This window comes from Gopherus flavomarginatus, chromosome 3 (genome assembly GCF_025201925.1).
Source record: "Gopherus flavomarginatus isolate rGopFla2 chromosome 3, rGopFla2.mat.asm, whole genome shotgun sequence".
NCBI classification, from domain to species: Eukaryota; Metazoa; Chordata; order Testudines; family Testudinidae; genus Gopherus; species Gopherus flavomarginatus.
In genome coordinates this window covers 148,487,757-148,512,987 of record NC_066619.1, presented here as the reverse complement: position 1 = coordinate 148,512,987, position 25,231 = coordinate 148,487,757, and the positions used below count along the sequence as shown (strand labels likewise).

Sequence of the window (25,231 nt, the reverse complement as noted above, 5' to 3'; positions counted from 1 at the left end):
ATACAACTTTAAATATATGGTATGTATCATCTTGTGATAGTGTATATGCCTCTGTGTAGACAAGTTTCCAGCAGCCTAAGTAGCTATGCGCATGTACACGTTCCTATCTTGATTGTTTCAAAAGTGGATTCTAGTTGTAAAGAATCAACCCACATAGCAGAATCAACAGCGTTTTTAAAGTCATTAACCCAACAGGCATACTCACTCCTAAACTCCTGGCCATGGCAAGTAAAGGGGCACACAAGCAATTTATGGCCACCATTTTCAAACTGAGTGCATAAAGTCAGGGACTTAAAATACGTACGTAGGCACGTGAATAAAAGAGACTTAATTTATATAAAGACTGAACACACAAAACTTACACCAAAATTAATGGCATAGGCCCTTATTTAGTTGCTGAGATATTAATTTGGGTGCCTGCCTAGCTTTAGGCTGGCATGGGAACAGCCATAATTTGGAAACTGGAATCTCTCTTGCTGGAATGGAGCTCAGCAGCCTTCATTTCAGGGGCTCTTGCTAATCAAGATTCCTGTGGGAAAGGAGGAATTCTACTTCCACAGCGCAGATTGGAATGTCGGTGATAAAACAGTGATGGGTGAGTTTGTGCCGACAGGAGCTCTGAGTGACAGAGATGCTGCCTCTCTGCCGCCTTAACAGCCGAATATTGTAGACCAATAGGAAATTCCCTTTGCTCCAGGAGGAGGGAAATACGAGTACAAAAGATTAGCAGATATTATTAATGTTTCAGTAGCACTCAGAGGCCATAACTGAGATCGTTGCCCCAGTGTGCTAGACACTGTTCAAAGACACAGTAAGAAACAACTCTTCCCCAAGAATCTAACTATCTACATAGACTTGACAATGGATGGGAGGGGAAACAGACAGGAAGCGAATTGCCCAAGGTCCCCAGGCAGGTCAGTGGCAAAGCCAGGACAGGGCAGATCTCCTAGCCATTCAAACCTGCTGCTTTTGTCCAGATGTTGCTTGCTAGATACATATTCGTTCATTTCAAGGAACCGTATTAGAAGGCTGCAGAAGGTCAAAACGCTGACATCCCTTTTGTGTGTAAAATCTCAAATTGTTCCATCAGCCTAAACCTGTGGCCTGTATACTGCCCCCCCTGCATGATGCAGAGAGGAGCAGATCCACCTGGAAAGCTGCATATGAGCTTATGTTGCCCAATAGCCAAGTGGGGAAAGCAAGCAGAGCCAGGCTTTGAGAGCAGTGGCATGACAGCCAGCACGCTCCTTCCCAACACTGGCCCGGGTGTGGCAGGAAAAGTTGTAGAGACTGGAAGCTGGTGGAAGCAGCTTCAATTCCAATTACGTGCTCTTTGGCTCCTCCCAGGGTTCCAGAATGAACTGGCATCAGGGAGCCAACAGCTACTGGCCCTTCCAAACCATCATGCCGTGCAATGATAATATCGGCTAATATTGGCTCAATCTCGCCAAACAACTGCTGGGGTTCCATGGGGTTGGGGACATTCCCTTTGAGGCCTCTGGTCTTTTTTCAGTCTGCACCCCCCACCAGTCTTTGGATAGGGAGCATGTGCGTGCACTGTACTGCCAACGGCGATGTCGAATTTGGCTGTTAATACCTCACCCCCACGTGCACTTCTGCACAGGAGGGAAGCATAACTATTTCACATCAAAGCCACTGGTAAAAGACAGAGATGAAATTTAAAGAGTCAGGACAGCCCTTGACATGAGTGGCCAATCAGCTGCTTACTGTACGCCATCTCCCTTTTAAATCTTGGGTTATCTTTTACTCACCCTATCTTTGATTATTTTTGGAAGAGTAGCTCTCATCCACCTTGTACATAAGTGATTTGTTTTCCATCCATCAGTCCCCACTCACTGTTATCAAGGGTGCTATATTCCAAGCCCTGCACCCATAAGTTAAGAGGAAAAGGAGGCGATCAGATCCTCAACTGGTGAAAATCAGCATAGCTCTATTGCCTGCAAGGGTTTAGTGTGAATGTACACCAGATCTGGCCCGATCCAGTTTACCACCAAAAAAATTGATATCCTATAACATTTGCTTACCTTACTGCCAATAGAGTGTTGAAGTAATATGAATACAAAACATCTGTAGATGTTTTACTTAGTGGAAATGGATTCTGATCTACTACTGTTCATTTGTCAATATCAGTTAATAAAATTATGTCATTTAAATGTATCCAGGAAGTTAAATATTTTTTTCAATACAAGCAGCAAAGGTTTTGTTGTTATGGTTTTAAATCTTTGTATTTCATTTTTAAATGTAACTGCATATGTTGTTACACTGTGTTTTTGCTATTCTAATATGTGCATCTGATCTAGTCGTCATTGTCATTATTCTTTCATAGGTCTGTTATTTTCAATGTAATTAATAAACAGCTAGAAGTTTGTTAAGATATATTTTGTATTTCATAGATCGAGAGATTTCAAGGCCAGAAGGGATGACTAGCTCATTTAGTCTGACCTCTATAACAAGGGCATAGAATTTCATCCAATTATCCCCACATTGAGCTCCATAACTCATGTTTGACTAACGCTTATCTTCCAGAAAGTCAGCCAGTCTTCACTGTGTGTTCTCTGATGTTTGCTTTCCTATATTTTCATTTGGTCCAATACAGTTAACACCAATCTGTCTGCTTCCAAGTGATCTAAACAGTTAGACTAAATTTTATCAGATTTGTCCATATTTGTTCTACTGGGCATATTGGCTACTCAGTGGTTGTAATTCGTGTCATATCTATTATCTGGTTTCTGAGCTGAAGGGTGGACCTCTTCATCTATCATAATGTAATTTTCCGTTGGCTAAGAACAGAGAAATATCATTTTTATAGATTTTTTTATTTGGGAAGGTGCTCAGCTACTACTGTGCCGAGTGCTAATATTAGAACTAGATAGATAGGTAGATAGATCTAAGGATATTTTTTTTCTAGATTAACTCTTTCTATAAGCTTTAGACTATGTCTACATTTGGAGCTAGTGGTGTGATTCCCAGTTCATATAAACATACTTGTGCTAGTTCTCATCCAGCTACCATGCTAACAGTAATAGTGTAATAAGGGTAGCACAGGAAGTAGTGAGTGACAGCATAGGTTTGCCATACTGGGTATATAACCAGGTTCTGGCGGATTTGTACTCAGCCCAGCAAGACTGTGTGCTGCCCCAGTTACACTGCTATTTTTAGCATGCTAGCTCAATGAGTATGCCTGCACAAGCTGGAAACCACACCTCCACCTCCAAGTGTAGACACACTCTTAGAATTCTACAGTTCAGTTATAGGCTGAAATTCCTTATCAACAATATCTGCTAGTATGGGTGATATCCTGGTCCCATTAAATCAATGGCAAAACACTGACTGACTTCAGTGGGGCTAAGATTTCATCCTATATTTATTACCTCTACCCAAAATCACATGTATCTGCATTCTAAAATCAAGGGCCTTGTCCAAAGTTAATTGAAGTAAATGAGAGACACCATTGGCCACATAACTGCTTTAGCATCTAAAAATGGGTTTTATATGAGGTCCCAAATGCGGAGAGGTGCCATGACATGTCCATGTATGACATCTGGGGTATTACTACCTTTCTTCTGCTTTGATTCAGGTTAACCTCCATAGTCATATCAGCTAGGGGAAGGATCACATAATAGATCAAGTATCTCTTAGTAATGTACATATTCTTGTTATCCATACATATATTTTGCTTTTTTGTGTGCTCATTCTGTTTCTATTGAAGTCAAGCCATTAATTTCCATGGGAGTAGGTTTAGGCCCTGTTTATTCAGTTTTGTAGTCTCATATCTCTTTGCCATTTGGCTGTAACTGGTAAAGCGAGATCAGCATTATAACAGGAAAATAACGTATACAGGTCTGATCCTGCAAATACTTATGCATATGCTTAACTTTATATACTGTGGATTGTTGTAATCAAGCTAATTGGATTACTCACACATGTAAAGATAAGCAAGATCATGGCCTTGGCCTAGAAATTTTATTTTTGGTATCTTTGCTACTGTCAATATTAATTTTAACACATTCTCCTTTCCATTCTGTTGATTTCCCAGATATTGTGTAATGCTTCTTTGTGTTCAGCAAAATAACTGGTTGACTGCTAAATTATATTTAAGTAATGATTGATTTAAATGTAACAGAGCCTTATTTTCAGTGCAATTGTGCTAATCCTTTATCTTGCCGACGTTTAATCGATACACATGGTGGGTTATCCCACAATGGCGTTCATTGTCCATAAAACAAGTGGGATGACTTTTTTGTGCCTATGCTTCATGAACCATAGCTGCAAGGCTGATTTTAAGGCGTGGGTTGAATTCAGCCCTCATTTAGTGCTCTGCCAGTAACATCCTAGATATTGTGCTAGAAGAGAAGTGTAGTTCCGCGTTTATGGGAGAGAGGTGTTCCTGCTAACTATGTGTCATTTAACAGCATAAAATGGTACAGTTTGGTGAGACTCTTGAGATGGGAAACATCAGTATGGTGCGACTGCTTTGCTCAAATTCTATGAAAAGACGTTCACTGGCAAATGCAGTAGTAGTAAGGGCATGATGGAAATGTGTGTTGTTTTAACCAGACCCTTATTTATAAAATTAAGGCCTCTTTTAGTTCAGTGTGGAACATCAGAAAAAGGGCTAATAAGGTGTTGAATTTAGGCGGGGGAAAGGGTTCAAATTACTAGGACCCAGGAAGATTCTTAAGCGTGTACATAACTTTAAGTACATAAAGAGTCTCGTTGATTTCATTCTTTCTGAGCATGAACGCTTTCCTGAAATGGAGCCTTGCACTGGTATAATTTCTTTGGCTTCAATGGTATTGGCATAGCTGAGAAGAGAATTCTGCTCTGAATATATAACATACCATGCATTGCATTAAATGTAGCTAAATGCCAAACCTTTTCTGCCACCAGGATATGTCAGCAGCTCTCGAGTTCTGCTGATGAAGTCCTGGCATTTTGTTGTTTTAACTTTCCCTTGTGCATTAACGAACAGCTCTAGGTTAGATGACATTTCACATATTTTTCATATATGGACATGTTTAAACACCTAGCCCAGATAGATAACTGTGGAATTCATTGCATTTCATTCCTGATTCCTTTCTGGCCCTGGAATTTCAGGGACTGACTTGTCATAGTAGAGAATCAAGATAAAGGGAGTAAGTAGGACGTGTTATTTCAAATACTGGTTTAAAAAATAAATAAATAAAAGAGCAACACATCACAATAGCAAGTTAAATATAGAAATGGATTAGAGAGCCATTGTTTTCAGTCCTGCTAAATAAAACTGGATTCTCAAAATGGAATGCCACTTGACCTTTAATGTCTCATCAGTCCATGCTTGTATTTAACTGATGCAGGGAGGACACATTTCCCCTTGGAAGTGTCCTATGTCGACATGACAGTTGCTGCTGCTGGGTCACACAATGTACAGAAGGCATAAACCGAGCACTCCAGAACACAAGAAGGACTTTGCTGTGCATGGAGCCACACTGCTGGGGCCACAGAATGACAGAAGGTCTTTTTTCAACTTGTCTCAGCTTGTACTCTCTGCTGGGCAGCTCAGATCACCACCCATACTCAGGCATTCAAAAATCACTTACTTTGAAGTGGAAATCCTTGATGCGCAAAGTAAGAGGCAGATCTGTGTGGTGGATAAGGTGAGTGTGTGTCATTTTCGGCGCACTGTTGAGTGTGTGATTCAAAAGATGCCGTTATGGTTTACTTTTTCCTCTAGTGTAATATTATCCTAACATGGATTTAATCTTGTTCATCCTACTGGGACATACTCAGAATGTCTCCTAATTCACTGTCCTTTGGTTCTTTTTCCTCATGTTCCAAAGCCTTTGCAAATAAATATGTTTGGACTTTTTAAACCTGCTGACTGGTCATCAGAATCAAGCAGATACTTTGCTTAGGTCTTAATGTTTATGAGATTGCAATGTTTATTTCAGGGCCTAATACTTAAACAGGCACTTTAGAAAAGGCAATTCAGTTTTATAAGATATTTGCAAAGATTTGAGTCACTGCAGTAGTATAGGTTCTTTCTAGTGTCCAAATGCATTCAGTGGAAACCTCATTTATCCAAAGGGGAACCAGGATACAGAATAGATTTTCACGAAGGGCAGTTTGGCTAAGAGAGATTTTTGTGTTAATGACGTACATCCTGGGGCTTAAGTTACATTCAAAGTATGGACGAGTGCGGCAAAAGGATGGGATAGGATTGGATTCTACCACATAAGTAAATGCTAGCTTGAGAAAACACCTCAAGAGACTTTATCTAAAAATAAATGTCTTCATCACAGATTTCTATTGCAGATTCAGATGCTGAGTTCCCCATGGCTTTTGGGAAAAACAGGATAATTCATTTTTGCACAGGGAATATGTGACTATGTGGACTCAAGAGTGGTCAAGTCAATGGCATGGCTTAGATGTGTTCTTTGCAAATATAGGATATAAGTACAGAAGCATAGGATTTTCTGTAGCAGAGCTGCCCACTGATACATTCAAAGCTATTTATTAATGTTGGATAACTAAAAATAGAAAAGCTGGAAAAAAATCAGCATTGAGTCAATGGAACTATACAATGACCAATTGTATTTTGCAATTTTCCTTGCAAAATGCAGAATATTGCTTTAGAGTATAGAACATTAGAATGGCACAGCAGAATTATAAAACTTCTCATTTGGCTAAACAGTAATGGTTTATTATGTTCCCCACTGAAGAATCTTGTTCCCCTTCACTGGAACAAGTAACTCAGACTTCTAAAGATATTTATTTTAACATCTTTTATAACTGCAAGCTGGGATGCACCAAAAATTTTCCAGTGTTCATGGTCTTTCAAAGCACCATTCTGTAGTATAGATATGTAGTTCATATTAAAGACATCCATTAGTTTGTATTAATATTGCAAAATATTTAATGATAAAGATATAATAAATTATATATTATTATTTAATGTGTGATCACGTCTGTACTGCAAAACTAACTAGATCTCATATAATAATAATAATAATTAATAATGTAATTTTGAAAATATACTGAATAAAGTCTCCAATCTCCCCCCCAAAAAACACTTAAACATTTACCTAACTTTAAGTTCATCAGTAGTCCCATTGACTTTATGGAATTTACTGCAATGGGAGCAGAGTTACGTGAAAGTTAAGCACCTTTGAAAAATCCCACCCTAAATGACTTGTCTAAACATTACTGTGGTGTTCTGGAATAGCTATGGGCCAGGAGACCTTGGTTTTAGTCCTGATACAGCAGAACCCCGTTTATCTGATCTAATTGGGACTGCGGCCAGATCGGCTAATCAAAAATCCAGATAATCTGGAGAATGGGAAAGTGCAAGGCTGCAGCGCTAAAGGAGAGAGACCCCACTTCTGGATCTGTGTGCACTGGTTGTTCCATTAATACAGAGAAACGAATAATGTAGGGTCAGATAAATGGGGCTCTACGGTACTGATTTTTGGGCTTCCTTGAGATATAACCTCCCAAAACCTTAGGCTTCCCTTCTTCAAGAGAGGACTCATAGTAATTACCCACTTCATACCTGGGTGACGGTTGTGACATGCTCCATAAAAGCTGAGTAAAAAAGGCTCAGTTACAGAGAGGGCAGCTGAATTCATGAGCTTGTGGCGTTCAGTCAGAAAGCCAGGGCCACCTGCGCACTGGCTGCCAGGAGTGCCTCCCCTACCTCGACCTCCAGGCATTGTACAAGAGATCATTGAAAAAATGACACAAGCCTCAGATTTCCAAAGCTGCCTGAGGAGTTTGCATGTCCAATTCCCATTCATCTGCATGTTCAAACCCCGTAGTATACTATGGAAATCCCATTCCAAAGCAACTCAAAGGCAGAGATTAATACATTCATTCTCTATTGCAACTAGAGCTGATTGGTATCAGTGCACCATATTTCTATAGTTTATTACAGCAATGAAGAGAACGTTTCACTAAATTTCACATAACCTGCTGCTTAATTAAATGGAGCATAGACACAGACCTAACATGACACTTCTAATGTCTGCTTTCTATTTCTAATATAATTGCTATTAACTTCACTTCTCAGCACTATGTGCAATTATTTCCTGTCAAGATTAATAATAGGCAGGCACACCATGCACATATTTTAAAATATATATATTCTTATTCCGTCATTGAAAATTGTTAACAATTCAGAGTATACTGCTTAGCAAATGCATGTGTAACATTCCCAGATTAATAAATCTGACTGGAAAACTAAATCAGTAATGACAGAGCAAGTGCCTCTTATTCTCTCACCCTTATGGAGGATCAGGTGGAGGGAACCGATGATTAATCCCTCTGAAGATAAGTACCAGGCATTGCTACCCGATAGGTTAGTTGTCATCATTACACTGGCACAGAAATCCCATTAAAGTTAATAGAAGATCTGTGCATTCAGTAAGGAGAATCCTAGTGCTGTAGACTGTATAACAAGGAAGATAGTCTTGTGGCTAAGGCATCAGAGTAGGATTTAGGAGATGTGGGTTCAGTTAATCACACAGACTTCCTGTGCAATGTTGGGTAAATCATTGGATTACTCTGTGCCTCAATTTGCCTTCTGTAGAATAATAATAATTCCTTTTTCTTGTCTATGTAGACTGTAAACTCTTTGAGGCTGGCTCTTAGTACATGTGTGTAGCATGCCTTGCACAAAAAGGGCCTAATCTTGTTTAAGCCCCCTTTGTTTATTTACTAATAATGATAATGGGATATTTAAATATAGAGATGTTGACTGATTCCTTCTTTCTCTTAATATCTCTGGAGGAAAGATGCCAGACCATAGTTGCACAAAGAATAAAGTTTCTACAGGGAGAAGTATAAGAAAGGAGGGTTAAGAGTAATTCAGCGGTGCCAGTACCAAATATTTAAAAATTGTGAGTCAGGAGTTCCACCCCTTACTCCCCAAAAAATCATGAGATTGGCTTAAAAATCTTGAAGTGTAAACACTAATAATTGTTAGGTTCTTTTTACATTTATTATGGTGTCTGTGCTTGTAGGATACACTTCCTTCAACTTTTCAGGCTTTTCTCTGAAACCATGAAGGCTAGAAATATATCTTTTTAAAGTTGAAATTCTCACAAAATCCCCTGTCTCTGGGAGCTGAGGCTTTAAGAAAAACATCTGATATTGCAAGACTCATGATAAAATCCCAACAGTTGGCTGCACTGGTAATACATTCTGCATAGGCATGTATGCCATAGATGCGCTCTACACAATTAATGATACTTAATACCTAGCTCTTGGGACTCTGCTATGAATGTTGTTATACAAGTGAAGTGAGAGACAGATAAAAATAGCTGCACTCAACGATCAGAGCCCCATCGTACTGTGCACTTTACGCACATATTGTGAATAGACAGTCTGAGACTCAAAGAGCTTACAATGTATATCAGATTTAGCCTACAAGGTGATGAGCATTCAAGCATTGGCATGGTTTGCACCCTCAGCAAGTTTGCAGATGACACTAAAATGGGAGGAGTGGTAGATACACTGGAGTATAGGAATAGGATATAGAGGGACCTAGACAAATTAGAAGATTGGGCCAAAAGAAACCTGATGAGGTTCCACAAGGACAAGTGCAGAGTCCTGCACTTAGGACGGAAGAATCCCATGCACCGCTACAGACTAGGGACTGAATGGCTATGCAGCAGTTCTGCAGAAAAGGACCTAGGGATCACAGTGGATGAGATGCTGGATATGAATCAACAGTGTGCCCTTGTTGCCAAGAAGGCTAACGGCATTTTGGGCTGTATAATTAGGGGCATTGCCAGCAAATCGAGGGACATGATCATTCCCCTCTATTTGACATTGGCGAGGTCTAATCTGGGGCACTGTGTCCAATTTTGGGCCCCACACTACAAGAAGGATGTGGAAAAATTGCAAAGAATCCAGCGGAGGACAACAGAAATGACTAGGGGACTGGAGCACATGATTTGTGAGCAGAGTCTGAGGGAACTGGGATTGTTTAGTCTGCAGAAGAGAAGAATGAGGGGGGATTTGATAGCTGCTTTCAACTACTTGAAAGGGGGTTCCAAAGAGGATGGATCTAGACTGTTCTCAGTGGTGGCAGATGACAGAACAAGGAGTAATGGTCTCGAGTTGCAGTAGGGGAGGTTTAGGTTGGATATTAGGAAAAATCTTTTTCACTAGGAGGGTGGTGAAGCACTGGAATGGGTTACCTAGGGAGGTGGTAGAATCTCCTTCCTTAGAGGTTTTTAAGGTCAGGCTTGACAAAGCCCTGGCTGGGATGATTTAGTTGGGGATTGGTCCTGCTTTGAGCAGGGTGTTGGATAGATGACCTCCTGAGGTCCCTTCCAACCCTGATAGTCTATGATTCTATGAATCCAGGAAAGCTTCTCTATTCCTGTTTAATACTTAACATGTGCTACACTTGAAGCAATTTATGAATATGGGCATAGGACAGGATGGTGAAGTGAGTTCCAAACATTTTATCAGTATGTATTTGTAATGTGTGTATTATTCGTGAATGGTGAAGCATGAGTGTATTCTACAAATGAGTGTCAGTAAAAATGTAGTCATATATTTAAATTAAATCCCAAAACACTTCTAAAGAAGGCGGGGAGAGGAAGGGTTCCACCTGTAGTATCAGTGGTATTTATGGTAGGGAGAATATTTTAGTATTTTTGTATTGGGAAAACCTCAAAGATTAGATGTTATAGGGAAAAGTCTGGAGATTTTTTTGAATAATTTCAAATGATCCTATCTTAGAAATGTTTTTGTCTGGTTATTCTTCAAAGTTTCCCCAAACTTCTCTTCTAGGAGGAGACCATGCACTCAACATTTTAGACACAAAGGGTTTATTGTGAAGACATTAGAAAATTGAGGGGAAGAAAGCCCAAAAAGATGTGCCCAGGCTCAAACAGAAATTCTGGGATTCTAAGCGGAAATCACTGGGTGAGATTTATTGACTTGTATTTGTACAGGAGGTCCAACTAGATGACCATAATGGTCCCTACAGGCCATAGAATTTATGACTCGCTCCCCACCCACTTGCTCACAACAGACTGTGATTCCTGTTCTCCTTCCTAAAGCTGGGTCACAGTCTGCAGGGGAGTGAGAAGGTCAATATATTTTGTTCAAGCTTTTTTTTTTTTTGTTCAATATAAAACAATATTGTCGCCATGCCAAGATTTGTGTTGGGTTTCCTTTTGTACCCTCACTTTTCCCATTTTGGCAGTGAAAAGGTATGGGGAGGAGGAGAGTGAAGAGAAGGAAAAAAGAAAAGAGAGGAAGAAAGAAAATCCCAAAAGCTAGTCAGTATGTATGTACATGGAGAACAAAAAATTGATAATGGGCTTTTCAATCTATCTAGAAAAGGTGTAACTAGATCCAAGGGTTAGAAGACAAATTCCGTGTGGAAATAAGGTGCACATTTTTAACAGTGAGGGTAATTAGCCATTGGAACAACTTGCCAGGGGTTGTGGTGGATTCTCCATCACTGGCAATTTTTAAATCAAGATTGGTGTTTTTGTAAAAGACCTGCTCTAGCTCAAACAGGAATTATTTCGAGGAAGTTGTGGGCCTTGCAGAGGTCAGACTAGATGATAACAGTGGTCCCTTGTAATCTATGCATATACAGTATGTTCTGGAAAGCTAGGAAAAACTGAAAACATGTTGATGTTCAGTTTTCATCTTTTTTATCAAAAACTCAGAAAATTTAAAAATTGTTTATGAAAGTTACTTACCATTTTTCAAACAACTTTATTTGTCCTTTATTCCAAAATCCAGACAGTTTATTTTTAAGGTGATAAATGTGCAGTAGTTTGATTAAATCATCTCAGTCATTTTTGTTTATGCTGCAGCGTTTGCCACATACTATTTTTTCTTCAGATTAACTTCATAGAATCATAGACTTTAAGGTCAGAAGGGATCATTATGATCATCTAGTCTGAGCTCCTGCACAACATAGGCCACAGAATCTCACCCACCCACTCCTGCATCAAACCTGTGTCTGAGTCATCAAAGTCCTCAAATCATGCTTTAAAGACTTCAAAGTGCAGAGAATCTTCCAGCAAGTGACCCATGCCCCATGCTGCAGAGGAAGGCAAAAAAAAAAAAAAACAACAACCCAGGGCTTCTGCCAATCTGCTCTGGAGGAAAATTCCTTCCCGACCCCAAATATGGTGATCAGCTAAACTCTGAGCATGTGGGCAAGACTCACCAGCCAGCACCCAGGAAAGAATTCTCTATAGTAACTCAGATCCCACCCCATCTAACATCCCATCACAAGCCATTGGGCATATTTACCGCTTGTAGTCAAAGACAAATTAATTGCCAAAACTAGGCTATCCCATTATACCATCCCCTCCATAAACTTATCAAGCTTAGTCTTAAAGCCAGATATGTCCTTTGCCCCTACTACTCCCCTTGGAAGGCTGTTCCAGAACTTCACTCCTCCGATTTTTAGAAACCTTCGTCTAATTTCAAGTCTAAACATCCTGATAGCCAGTTTATATCCATTTGTTCTTGTGTCCACATTGGTACTGAGCTTAAATAATTCCTCTCCCTCTCTGGTATTTATTCCTCTGAAATATTTATAGAGAGCAATCATATCTCCCCTCAGCCTTCTTTTGGTTAGGCTAAACAAGCCAAGCTGTTTGAGTCTCCTTTCATATGACAGGTTTTCCATTCCTCGGATCATCCTAGTAGCCCGGTCTCTGAACCTGTTCCAGTTTGAATTCATCCTTCTTAAACATGGGAGACCAGAACTGTACAGAGTATTCCAGATGAGGTCTCACCAGTGCCTTGTATAACAGTACTAACACTTCCTTATCTCTACTGGAAATACCTCACCTGATGCATCTCAAGACCGCATTAGCTTTTTTCACAGCCATATCACATTGGCTGCTCATAGTCATCCTGTGATCAACCAGTACTCCGAGGTCCTTCTCCTTCTCAGTTTCTTCCAACTGATGCCTTCCCAGCTTATAACAATAGTTCTTGTTATTAATCCCTAAATGCATGATCTTGCACTTTTCACTACTAAATTTCATCCTATTACTATTACTCCAGTTTACAAGGTCATCCAGATCTTCCTGTATGATATCCTGGTCCTTCTCTGTATTGGCAATACCTCCCAGCTTTGTGTCATCCGCAAACTGTATTAGCACAGTCCCACTTTTTGTGCCAAGGTCAGTAATAAAAAGACTAAATAAGATGGGTTCCAAAACCGATCCCTGAGGAACTCCATTAGTAACCTTCCTCCAGCCTGACAATTCCCTTTCAGTACGACCTATTGAAGTCTCCCCTTTAACCAGTTCCAGCACCTTTCAATTTTCATATTGATCCCCATCTTTTCCAATTTAGCCAATAATTCCCCATTTGGCACAATATCAAATTCCTTACTGAAATCGAGGTAAATTAGATCCACTGCATTTCTTTTATCTAAAAAATCTGTTACCTTCTCAAAGAAGGAGATAAGGTTGGTTTGGCATAATCTACTTTTTGTAAAACCATGTTGTATTTTGTCCCAATTACCATTGACCTCAATGTCCTTGACTACTTTTTCCTTCAATTTTTTTTCCAAGATCTTGCATACTACAGATGTCAAACTGACAGGCCTGTAGTTACCCAGATCAAGTTTTTTTCCTTTTCTTAAAGATAGGAACTAAGTTAGCAATTCTCCAGTCATACGGTACAACCCTTGAGTTTAGAGATTCATTAAAAATTCTTGCTAATGTGCTTGCAATTTCATGGGCCAGTTCCTTTAATATTCTTGGATGAGGATTATCTGAGCCCCTTGATTTCATCCCATTAAGCTGTTTGAGTTTGGCTTCTACCTCGGATGTGGTAATATCTACCTCCATATCCTCATTCTACCTCATTCCCATTTGTCATCCTACCATTATCCCTAAGCTCCTCACTAGCCTCATTAAAGACTGAGGCTAAGTATTTGTTTAGCTATTGGGCCATGCCTAGATTATCCTTAACCTCCACTCCATCCTCAGTGTTTAATGGTCTCAATTCTTCTTTCCTTGTTTTCTTCTTATTTATATGGCTATAGAACCTTTTACTATTGGTTTTAATTCCCTTTGCAAGGTCCAACTCTACATGGGTTTTGGCATTTCTAACTTTATCCCTACATGTTCTGACCTCACTAAGGTAGCTTTCCTTGCTGATCACTCCCATCTTCCATTCTTTGTAGGCTTTCTGCTTTTTCTTAATCACCTCTTTGAGAGGCTTGCTCATCCAGCTTGGTCTACAACTCCTGCCTATGATTTTTTCCCCCTTTCTTGGGATGCAGGCTTCTGATAGTTTCTGCAAGTTTGACTTGAAGTAATTGCAAGCTTCCTCCACCTTTAGATCCCCAAGTTCTTCAGTCCAATCCACTTCCCTAACTAATTTCCTTAATTCTTTAAAGTTAGCCCTTTTGAAATAAAAAACCCTAGTCCCAGATCTATTTTTGTTTATCCTTCCATTTAGTTTGAACTGAATTAGCTCATGATCACTCAAACCAAGGTTGTCCCCTACAACCATTTCTTCTATAGGGTCCTCACTACTTACCAAAACCAAACCTAATATATCATCCCCTCTTGTTGGTTCTTCAACTACGTGGTGAAGGAATCCATCAGCTATCACATCTAGGAAAATCTGAGCCCTATTATTACTACTAGCACTTGTCCTCCAGTCTATATCTGGGAAGTTAAAGTCTCCCATGATCACACAATTCCCATTAGTATTTCCTTCATTAAAAATATTAAAGAGGTCTCTATCCATATCCAAATCAGATCTGTCTGTAGCAAACCCCAAGCACTATCTCAGGGGAGGCTCTAGTAGCGTTCTTCACCAATGTGATTTTTGCCAACAAATATGGCACAATGTAATTAATGTTGCATGAGTTGCTTTTAAGATAGAATGTGTTGTACAGCATCATTTTGCAGGAGAACTCACCCACTGAAGAGCAACAAAGAAAACTTTCCATATCAAAACCCTTCAAGCTCGACAGTTATGTGATTCAGCATTTTGCTGGCTGAGCTATGCGCAAGGACGCACTCCCAGGGCTTGAGTCTTTTATAGGGCAGGGATGTTTTTCTTGGGAACTTTCTGAGGACTCCACAAGGAGATCTCACTTTCTAAAATGCATAGGATGGGAACTCTGCAAACCTTGGGAAACCCACTTTCCCTCTGCTCTGCAAACCAACCCTCACCAATGCCTACTGCTGCCTCTTCCTCATTGCATCTTCACTGTCCAATGCCATTTTCTACTTGTCTGCAATAAGCACATAAATGTTAGATGCAGCATTGCCAACTGTTGTGATTTTATCACAAGTCTCATGATATTGGGGGGTTTTCTTAATGCTGCTTCTCCTGGAGTCATGTGATTATCTGAGACTCTCAAATTTCTTTTTTTTTTTTAAAGTATCCTTCAGTTCCTCATGATTGCAGAGAAAACTTGAATATTTGTACCCTCAAAGCTCACAAACCAACAGGCAAATAAATAACCCTTCAGATTTATTAGTTGTTGTTATTATTATTTATTAATTTATTATTTATTATCTGTCTCATGCTTTTTAGGACATGATCATGATTTTGGGGGTTGCCTCATGATTTTTGAATGCTTGAAAAGCACGATATAAGACCAGGGTATTATAGTTATGCATTTATTAACATTCAGATGTATGAAAAATATTTAAATTATGGACTAAGCATTGATGTTTCTATCTGCTTCGACTGGAAGCTCTCTGGGGCAGGAATCATCCTTTTGTTTTACATTTGTACAACACCTAACTCAATGGGATCCTGCTCCATGACTGGGGTTCCCCGACATTACAGTAATACAAATGAATAATGGTAATTAGTATTATTATTAATCAATGTAATTCTATGGCCTCTGTTGCTATATGATATGACATGGTGTAATCAGCATAAGCCACAAAACAACATGAGGCCTGATTTTAATTTCACTCACAGCAGTTTTGCATTGGTGTAACCCTCTTCGCTTAACTAGACTGTAATCTGGGCAAGGGGCCATTTTTTTGTTCTGCCTTTGTACAGTAGCTCACATTAAGTGGTCCTGCTCCATGGCTAGGCCTTCTAGGGCTACCATCATCATCAACATCATTATCCGGTGGAGTTGCTCCTATTTTATACTGGCTTGAGAGCACAATTGGGTCTCTTGTCTTTATTTTATAGAAACTAGAGCTCTGGTGTCATATCCCACCCAGAAGGAACCTCACTGATCTCCGCTCTTTGAAGAGTGGAATAATAAAGTAGCTAATTTCCTCCATAGCTCACAAGCAGCCAAATAAAGCAGGCATGAGTCAGGCATGTGTAATCATCTCTAGCAAGTAAAATTAACTTCTCACACTCTGACCTGTATGTTATATTTATAAAAATTGCATTCATTTGTAACTGAGCAATTGCTACCTTTAAAATAGGGTATTGAGTGTTCTTAAAGCTATTCCCTGCAATAACATGACATTTCCTTTTACATCAGACTCTCCTCTACAATGCAGCAGTGATGGGCTAGAAGAAGTAGTATTGAACAGCTCCTTTTCCAGGAAATGTACTCAGGTTTTCTCCTAACGCAAGAGCAAGTTTTATAATAGCTGCCAACACTCATGATCTAGCAGCGACCATCACTGGGAACAGCAGCAGTGAAACAAAACCTATATTTTCAGGACCACTAAAATCCAGATAGGATATTTGCATAATACTTTGAAAGATTCCATAGCCATTCTGAACATAGTCAATTCTGGGGTTTCTCCAGCTATTATAACTACGAACTGTAAAACCGTTTTCTAGTATAATTTAGTTGCCTTACAGCTATATCTGTGCATGCACTTCACAAATGAAAAAAATGCAATTAATTTCAGTGGAACATCATGAACGCCAAAGGTCTTTTTAAAGGAATCTGTGCTTTATTAAACAATGGAATTATTAGAAACCTTTCCTGATACTACTTACAGTACCGTGCAGCCCTTGATTATCCCTTTGTTAATTGTCCCGAATATCTTTTAAGATAGCTTTTCTATCCAGGAAGTGATTATGTACTAACTTTTATGTTCGTTAATAGAGCTAGGACAATGAGTTCAAATGCAATAAGAAACTGTCTGAACCTTCACAACAAAATGCACCTGGGACTGATCCAAAGATCATGGGAGTCAGAAGGAAATGAATCTGTTTGGATTGAAAGGAAGGGAAGCAAAGGTTGGGAATGGAAGAAGGACAGGTTTCAAAAGCCTCTCCTTCAACACACAAAAAGAATGAGAGACAAAGAAGGAAAAGGAAGACCTCAAATGATGTATTCAGCTAGTGGACCTGATTCTCCATTGTCCCACAACTTCTGCAGGCCTCAAGGCCAGTGCAGAGCTAATGCAAAGGGAATATAAAATGGTACCGTTGTGATCTGGTGCTGTTTTACGTGTACTTTGCACTGGTGAAAATGACCATGCAAAGGGCAGGGTGGTGAAGAATAAGGCCCCAGGGTGGTGAAGACTCAGATGAACAGAAATGTTGGAGGACTAAATTAGGGGCTCTCATCCAGTGCAAATCACCAAATCCGCTGAGTGCCTCCCCGGTGTTTGTTTGTTTGTTTGTTTTTTCTTCTTCTTGCAGTTGTAACATTTCCTCTGACAAGGTTCTCCTGGGATGGCAAGCCAGCCCTCAGGAAACACACTGAGCCTGACTGAAGTCAGCACTACTTCCCCAGGTTTGGGTTCATGTACGATACGTCTCACTAAAGAATCACCAACCTTTCCCTGTGGCAGCGCCCTGCCATCCAGCAGTGGGAACAGCCTGCCTGCCTTGCAAAGACCAAGATGCATTCAGAAAGCACGCACCTCACTCCACTCCCACATAGAGCATAGCCTGTGTGCTTTTGCTCTGCTGCTGGGTTCGGGGGAGAGCGTAGAATCCCATGAGAGACCATGCAGTGGCACTTAGCCATGTACAATGCAGGACTCCACAACAAAAAGGGGTGGGGACAGGTCAAGGACTGGCTGGATGCAGATCCTATTCCCTGGAGATGGAGTGCTTCTTGGCTACAGTGCCTAGTGGGGCCTGCCTTCCATGCCACTCCCTGGGGAACCACCCCGTGGCCAAGCCTCGCTCCGTAGCGTCAATGCTGGAATGAGGATTTGGAACAAACTGCTTCAACTTCTCAACATCCTGCTCTAGCAAATAGGGCTCAGATAGCGGAGGTTCTAGTCTCGGCTTGGCCACTGCCCTACTAGCCTGCCTTGGGCAACTCACTGGAATGTGCGTAACCCTCCCACGCCCTATTTTCAATATAAGCTCTTTGGGTCAGGATCTGTCTCTTACAATGTGTTTCTATGGCATTTAGAACCAAAGGCCACTGACCTGGGCTGAGGCCTCTAGGTTCCACTGCAATAGAAGTCATAATTCATTTACAAGCATATTACAAGCAGACATTTGCAGTGTGACCTAGTGGCTAGAGTCTGGGACCAGACTGGAACTCAGGAAACCTAGGTTCCATTTTTGGCTCAGGCACTAGGCAGCTGGGTGGTTCTGGGCAATTCACTTCACCTCCCTCTGGCTCAGTTTCCCCATCTGTAAAATGGGGATAATGACAACTCCTTTGTAAAGTGCTTTGAGATCTACTCATGGAAAGGGCGACCTATGAGCTAGGTATTATTATTGTTAATTTATTCAAAATTGAATTCTGCTCTAACCACTAGGTATGGAGGGGAAAACCCTACTCTGGGTAGCTAGTTGAACTTTGCAAAATACCGTGCAGGTGAACACACTCAAGTTCTATTATGCCAGAATCATTGGACTCTCATCTTCCTACTCATAGACATGTCAATACTGTAACTGATAGCTTCATGTCAAAGGGGAGATTCGCATGCATTATTTTCTGCTTGCTCTTCCCTTTTATTTCTCTTGTTCCGATGTGGGTTTGGACACAGAATACCTGGGAGCAGCCTCTGAAGCTATTGATTTATTTAGCGGAGATCAGATTTTCTGCTAGGGAGAGAGCTGGTAACCTTGGGGCATGCAAAAGTTGGTAAAGTGGGTAATTTCGAGAATTATAGAAACCATTAAAGAGGAGTCCTGCTTTAAATGATAATAATTTCCAAAGTTCGGAAGCCTCTTTTAAATGTCAGGGTTTTACTTATTCATTTCCTACTTTAGTGAGAAGACTCTTTAGACCTGAAAAAAAATGAAATCCAAATTTTGAGGGCCTGATTCAAATTAATCCCTTTGACATCAATGGGCTTTTCATCAAGCTGTTCATGAGAGCCATCATCCTGGCTAGGAACAGTGGGTCATCTTCCCCCCTGACAGAAGTCTATGAAATTAAGAGGAGTTACAATCTGGATGGATAGGGCCCAGTATATTTTTATTGGGACAGATCCTCAGCTGTGTAAAGCTGAGGATTCAACCATTATATTGAGGATAATTATGGGTAATTGCAAGTTATGTCTGTGTGCTAGCATTGCAATATTATAGGGGGCCTCAGATGCCATATTAGTCTAGTGGTTAATCAGCAGAACCCATGATGGAAATGTGGTTGTATGATCGCCTCCTATATGTGCATTACTATAGCATTAAAACGTACCAGGGTATGATTTATTGGTACATGTTTGAGGTACTTTCTGAAATATGAGGCCTGTGGTACTTCACAAAGTACCTGAGCCATGTACTAATGGACTATAAATAAGCCCCGGAATATATTAATACTGTAATCATAATATGACTTTCTAAGTTTAAATCATTCTTTTTTAAAACTATCTTTTAAAAACCATTCTCTCCTTTTTAATGTGCTTCCAGAATTTAAAAAAAAAATGAGTTGAAAAGAGAGGCAGCAAACATCTTTTGTTCATAGTCTTTGGTATTGTAAACAAATATTTGAATTTCTAACCACACCAGTCTTAGTGCTGATTTTTAATCCCTGTTACATTTTCTCCTTTATTTCCTGCTCTCTCTTGTCTCCTTCTCCTCTTTTTATTTTCCTGCAAGGACCCTAGGGAATTTGCTGTCAAACTCATAAGAAGGCAAAGTGCCTGCTGGAGCAATCTGTGAAGGGAACACATAGTTAGAGGCAGGCCTGGCCCAAAAGAGCAATGATGGGTGAATAACTGATTTTTCAATTCTCTGTCTGTTCTTCCTCCCCCACCCCCCCCAAAAAAAGTTTGCAAACCATTCCCCGCCCCCCTCCCGAAGATTTAATACATTGAAAAGTTGAAAAACAGTTCATTTCAGGTCACAGAAAATGATTTGGTCCACCCAAAGCTAAAAATTTTATTTCAATTTTAGGCATTTTTAATATTAAAAAGAAATAAAAGTAAGATAACTTCTAAATGAAATATTATTTCAGCATGAAACATTGAAATGCTTCATTTAAAAAATGCCAAAACAGAATGTGTCAGCTTTCCTGGAATTTGATTTTTTAGTTTGACTGGAACAATTTGCTGAACTCAAAACAAATCCACAACATTTTTCAGTTGAGTTGAATCCACATTTTTGGCCAAAAAAATCCCAAACCAAAACAAATTTTGTCTGAAAAATTTCTCCCAGCTCTACTCATAGACTCACATACTTTAAGGTCAGAAGGGACTATTATGATCTTCTAGTCTGACCTCCTGCATAACGCAGGCCACAGAATCTCACCCACCCACTCTTGTAACAAACCCCTGACCTACTGAAGAGTTTACAGATTAAACAGACAAAATAAGAGAAGAACAGGATTATTATCCCTATTTTACAGATGGGGAAATGAGAGACAGAGAGGTTAGATGACTTGTCCAATGTCACACAGTAAACCTGTGTCAGAGCAGGGAACAAAACACAGATCTCCTGAATCCTCTTAATCACAAGACCTTCCTTCTGAGCCTGCAATGTGAACTTAACCTTGGTAGTGTCCTTTCTGTATGACGCTATGAAGTGATGCTGCATAGCAGGGCTGATGAGGTTTGCTCAGAAATGAGCATAGTAAAGTCAGGAATGGATTGAAAGCTTTTTAAATGTTAACAGATTTCTTTCTCTTTCCATTTTACCTTATCCCACCCCAATGCCTTAACTATTCTCCTGCATTATCTGTCCTTTGCTTTCAGCATTTTCCTTGCAAAGAAAGACTATTTGAAGTGCCAAGATGACACTGGGAAGGTAGAAAATAATGACTGCCCCATAGTATTCAGGTATTCTCAGCCTCCTGGTGCAAAGGGATTCTGTAACTGTAAAGGAAAGTGAAATTTCCTAAAGCATTATTAATAGTTGTGCACTACTTCCACCACACTTTTCAAATATGGATTTGATTGATTCAAAGTTCTCCAGGATGACAACAACCCTTTGTTTAGAGCATCTGTGGAAACTGCTACCGAATATATTACCTAAATATAGCTACTACTGTGATATCAATCTAGTATACCTCTGGGACTAAATACTGTAATGCTGTCAATCGGCACAGCTCTGCAGAAGTCAATACATCTGTGATGATTTGCACTAGCAGAGAATTTGGACTTCTATTCTTGATATTTTTGTATGCTGTCTGCAAATGAAATTAATTCAAAACCACAAAGTCTGTCATTCAGATTATTTTTTATGTCAAAGCCAATCGGAGCACACAATTATTGGTAGTAAATTACTAATTGTGGTCAAACAATACCCATGTAGGTGATAATGGGCCTGACCTAAAACTATAGTTCTGAACATCTGTGAATTCTGGGAAAGTCTGGATCCAGATCTCACTTTAGGGTATTTAGGCTCCTAACTTCCATGGATTTCCATACCTGTGTGTGTCCGGGCCTTAGTGTATAACTTCCACAGCAATCCATGGGTAAGGTGTCAAATTCCATGATAGAAGCTTTAATCACTGGCAATTACTGAAGATATTTTGTTACATGTAACCACTTATCTCCCATAAGCATGGGACTGTGGTGAATAATACAGTGTTTGGAAGTGATTATCATCATACTCGTTCATGGCTCATGCTCACATGGGGTCATAGCTGGAGAGTGTGTAGGGAGGATTTGGACAGTGCAACATCTTTTTTAATACTCTGAGCACAAAGAAGAACAAATCAGCTAAAGCTAAGTCAAAGTTAAAAAAAAATGATGAATTAGAATGGCTCTTTCTTCGCACTGATTTTCCATCAATTCCTGCTGATCGCACGGCATGTGCCCTAGGCAAGGGCTGTATATGAAAGCAGTAATGAAGAGATACTTGTTGCATGCTTCATTTTAACAAATAAATGGCATTCCCAGTAGTTATTGTGATGAGGCACCCGCCCACTTCCCGGAACCCAATAGGACTGGCCCTGGGAGGGATAAAACCAGCCTAGGGAGGCTGAGCAGCAGGCAGCCAAAGGAGTGGCTGCAATGGAAACAGCCAATCAGGGCGGCAGCTGCAGACAGTTAGGGCGGTGGCTGGACTAGCCAATCAGGGCCCAGCCGGCCCATATAAAAGGGAGCTGCAGATCAGAGCAAGTTAGTTTGCTGCATGGAGCCCTAGGGAGAAGGTTGTTTTTTTAGGGGACTCCTGGTGGGCTGCCAGGAATTACAGGCTGGAGGCCCTGGGAATAGGGCAAAGGAGCTGGAGCCAGGGGCAGGAGCCGAAGGAAGTAAGACTCTGGGGAAGTAGACAGTGAGCTGGAAGGAAGAGGCAGCAGGAAGCTGCTGGGCTGCCCCCCACCCGCTACCTGCTGAAGGGGCGGCCTGGTTGTGGACTGCCAAGCTGCTGTGAGGAATGGCTGGGGTCTTGTTGGAGGAGTCCCCCAGAAAGGGGGGGTACCAGATAGTGAGACGGCCAGGGGGCTGTGCCACGAAGCAGACACTGAGAGGAAGAGTCGCAATGGGCCTGGAGGCAAAGATGGGAGAGCCACCACCACCACCTGGGGATGCACGTGCTAGGACCAAGCTAATTCCCCAAAGGCCCAGCAGAAGGTGCTAGTGTGGTGAGTGACCCCATGACAGTTATTTATCTATTTCTAGGCCGCATCCTCCGCTGGTGTAAGCTGACATAACTCTGCTTGAGCAGATTTGCGCTAACTAAGGCTCTGGCTGTCTAATGTTAATGAACAGCGTGATGTATTGTGATTTGTACACAATTTTCAAGCCACTACTTTAAATCGTAAAGGGTTTCCTGGTCCTTCTTGCAGGCTAGGGAATTCTGGGGAAAGTGTGTGGGGTGTGATCAGAGTCAGTCTGCAAAAAGCCAGCCTAAAGCAAGATTGGGTGAGTTTTGGCTTTCTCTCAAAGGGAGCAGCCTGCTTCGTGTCTCTCTGTTTTTGGTTCATGTGTGTTAAGGTCCTGGATTCTAAGAAATAAAGTCTTTACATTTCCACCTTTCAGTGAGAATTTCTTTTAATTTTCCAACATCTCTGTTTTTATACCTTGAATATAACAGACAATTCAAATGGTGGAGTTTCAGAATTTCAATAGCCATTGAAAATTAGTACATAGAGGAGGTGCATAGTTCAACAATGTTGGTTTTCCACAAACTTAAAAAACTAATTAAAATTCAACTATAATAATGACTAGGAACCATTTATTTGTTCAAATTCTATAACTCAAATTGTTATTGACATTCTTTTTAACCTTAGCCACTGAAAATAATCCTTCAGCACTAGAAAGTACATAATTGTGTTGCATCCATCAGTAGACTTATTATCTTTCCTCACCCTATAAATGTGAAAGATGCTATGAAAAAGGGACAGGTAGCATTTGTGATCTCCTCTCTGTCTAAAGTACTTCTATAATAACACCCCACCTCTTTCCATCCATAGATCTCAAAGCACTTTACAAAGGTGTTTGGTATCATTTCCCCCATTTTACAGAAGGGGAAAATGAGGCATAGGGAAGGTGAAGTAACATGCATAAGGTCACTCAGTGCTCGATCTGGGAATTGAACCAAGATCTCTAGAGTCTTAGTTTAACATGCTATCCTCTAGGCAACACCTTACTGTAATAAGGGATCCTCTAACACTCTTCAGTGTGTTTCTCCTCAAAGCACCCCTGTGAAGCAGGGAAGCACTGTTAGCAGGGCCAGCTCCAGCTATTTTGCCGCCCCAGGTGGCGAAGCCAAAAAAAAATAAAAATAAAAAAAAAGCCACTATTGGTGGCACTTCGGTGGCAGTTCTACTATGCCACTTCATTGCTCGGTGGCAATTCAGCGGCGGGTCCAGAGGGAGTGAGGGACCCACCGCCAAATTGCCACCGAAAACCTGGACATGCTGCCCCTTTCCATTGGCCGCCCCAAGCACCTGCTTCCTTTGCTGGTGCCTGCAGCCAGCCCTGACTATTGGCCCCATTGTACAGATGCATCCCTGAGGCACAGAGACTAAGGGTGGTATGCTCAAAAGGTGAGGGCTTTTGAGCATTCCACCTCAGGTGAATTGCCTCATATCATTGAGGAAGTCTGAGATACTGTACCTTTAAGAGGCTCCTGTTATGTAACACAGAGGCAGAGGGGGAAACTGAGACATTGAATGAAGCAGACCTCTGTCCAGTGCCTTGTGCTCTGATGGACACATTGACACCCCAGGATACAGCAGAGAGCTAAACCCAGTTTACCCACCTACAAGCCTACTGGACCATCTTCCTTCCTGGAGGTGACACCTGATATACGAGACCATTGTGGTTTCTCATAATGACAGGTGAGGTTGCAAAACACTTTCCACTATAACCTTGCTGTGATGTGGTGTATGAAGCCCATACTGATGAGGATAGGGTTAAGAGGAATCAGAGAGCCCAATTAGCCCTTTCTGTGGCACCTGGAAGGGAGGCAGGTAATCAAGGATTAGTCCCAGCTGAGGAGAACCAAACTGGGTGGCTCCCTATAAAGGAAGGACTGAAGAGTCACCAGGGAGGAGTGGAAGAGGACAGCTGTTGTAGAGATTAGCCCTGGAGTGCAGCAGGGGTTCCAGAGGGCTGTCAGAAAGTCTAAGAGAGATCCTGAGGAAAACTCCTCAGCAAAAAACTGGGAAAAGCTGCACAGAGAGATGAAAGTCTAGGAAGAGAATTAGAGAGAACAGAACCATGGCAGATGCCTGCGAGAAAACCAAGGTAGGAAACAGCCCAGGCAGCCAGTGAGGGTTCATCAGAAACAGACGCTAGCTGCTCATGAGAAGGGCCTGAATTTTATGCTTTTGTTTGCAAAATATTTATCTCTCAGGCTGCAACTTTCTACACATAGGCCCCTATCCAGGAAAGCCCCATCTGCTTAACTTTGAGCACATGCCTAAATACCCTAAACTCAACATATTAGCTGTTGAGTTATGCAAGAA

At 40.9% G+C, this 25,231-nt stretch overlaps 1 protein-coding gene across 3 annotated transcripts in view; it reads left to right on the top strand.

The window, feature by feature from the left end:
* Positions 1–5,391: 5,391 nt before the first annotated feature.
* TECRL (trans-2,3-enoyl-CoA reductase like) overlaps positions 5,392–25,231 on the top strand; it is a 117,766-nt gene continuing 97,926 nt past the window's right edge. For all 3 annotated transcript variants that reach the window (XM_050948311.1, XM_050948310.1, XM_050948309.1), the window contains exon 1: positions 5,392–5,657. In XM_050948311.1, coding sequence (XP_050804268.1) covers positions 5,424–5,657 — 234 coding nt within the window. In that variant the 5' untranslated portion in view covers positions 5,392–5,423. The remainder of the gene's footprint in view (positions 5,658–25,231) is intronic.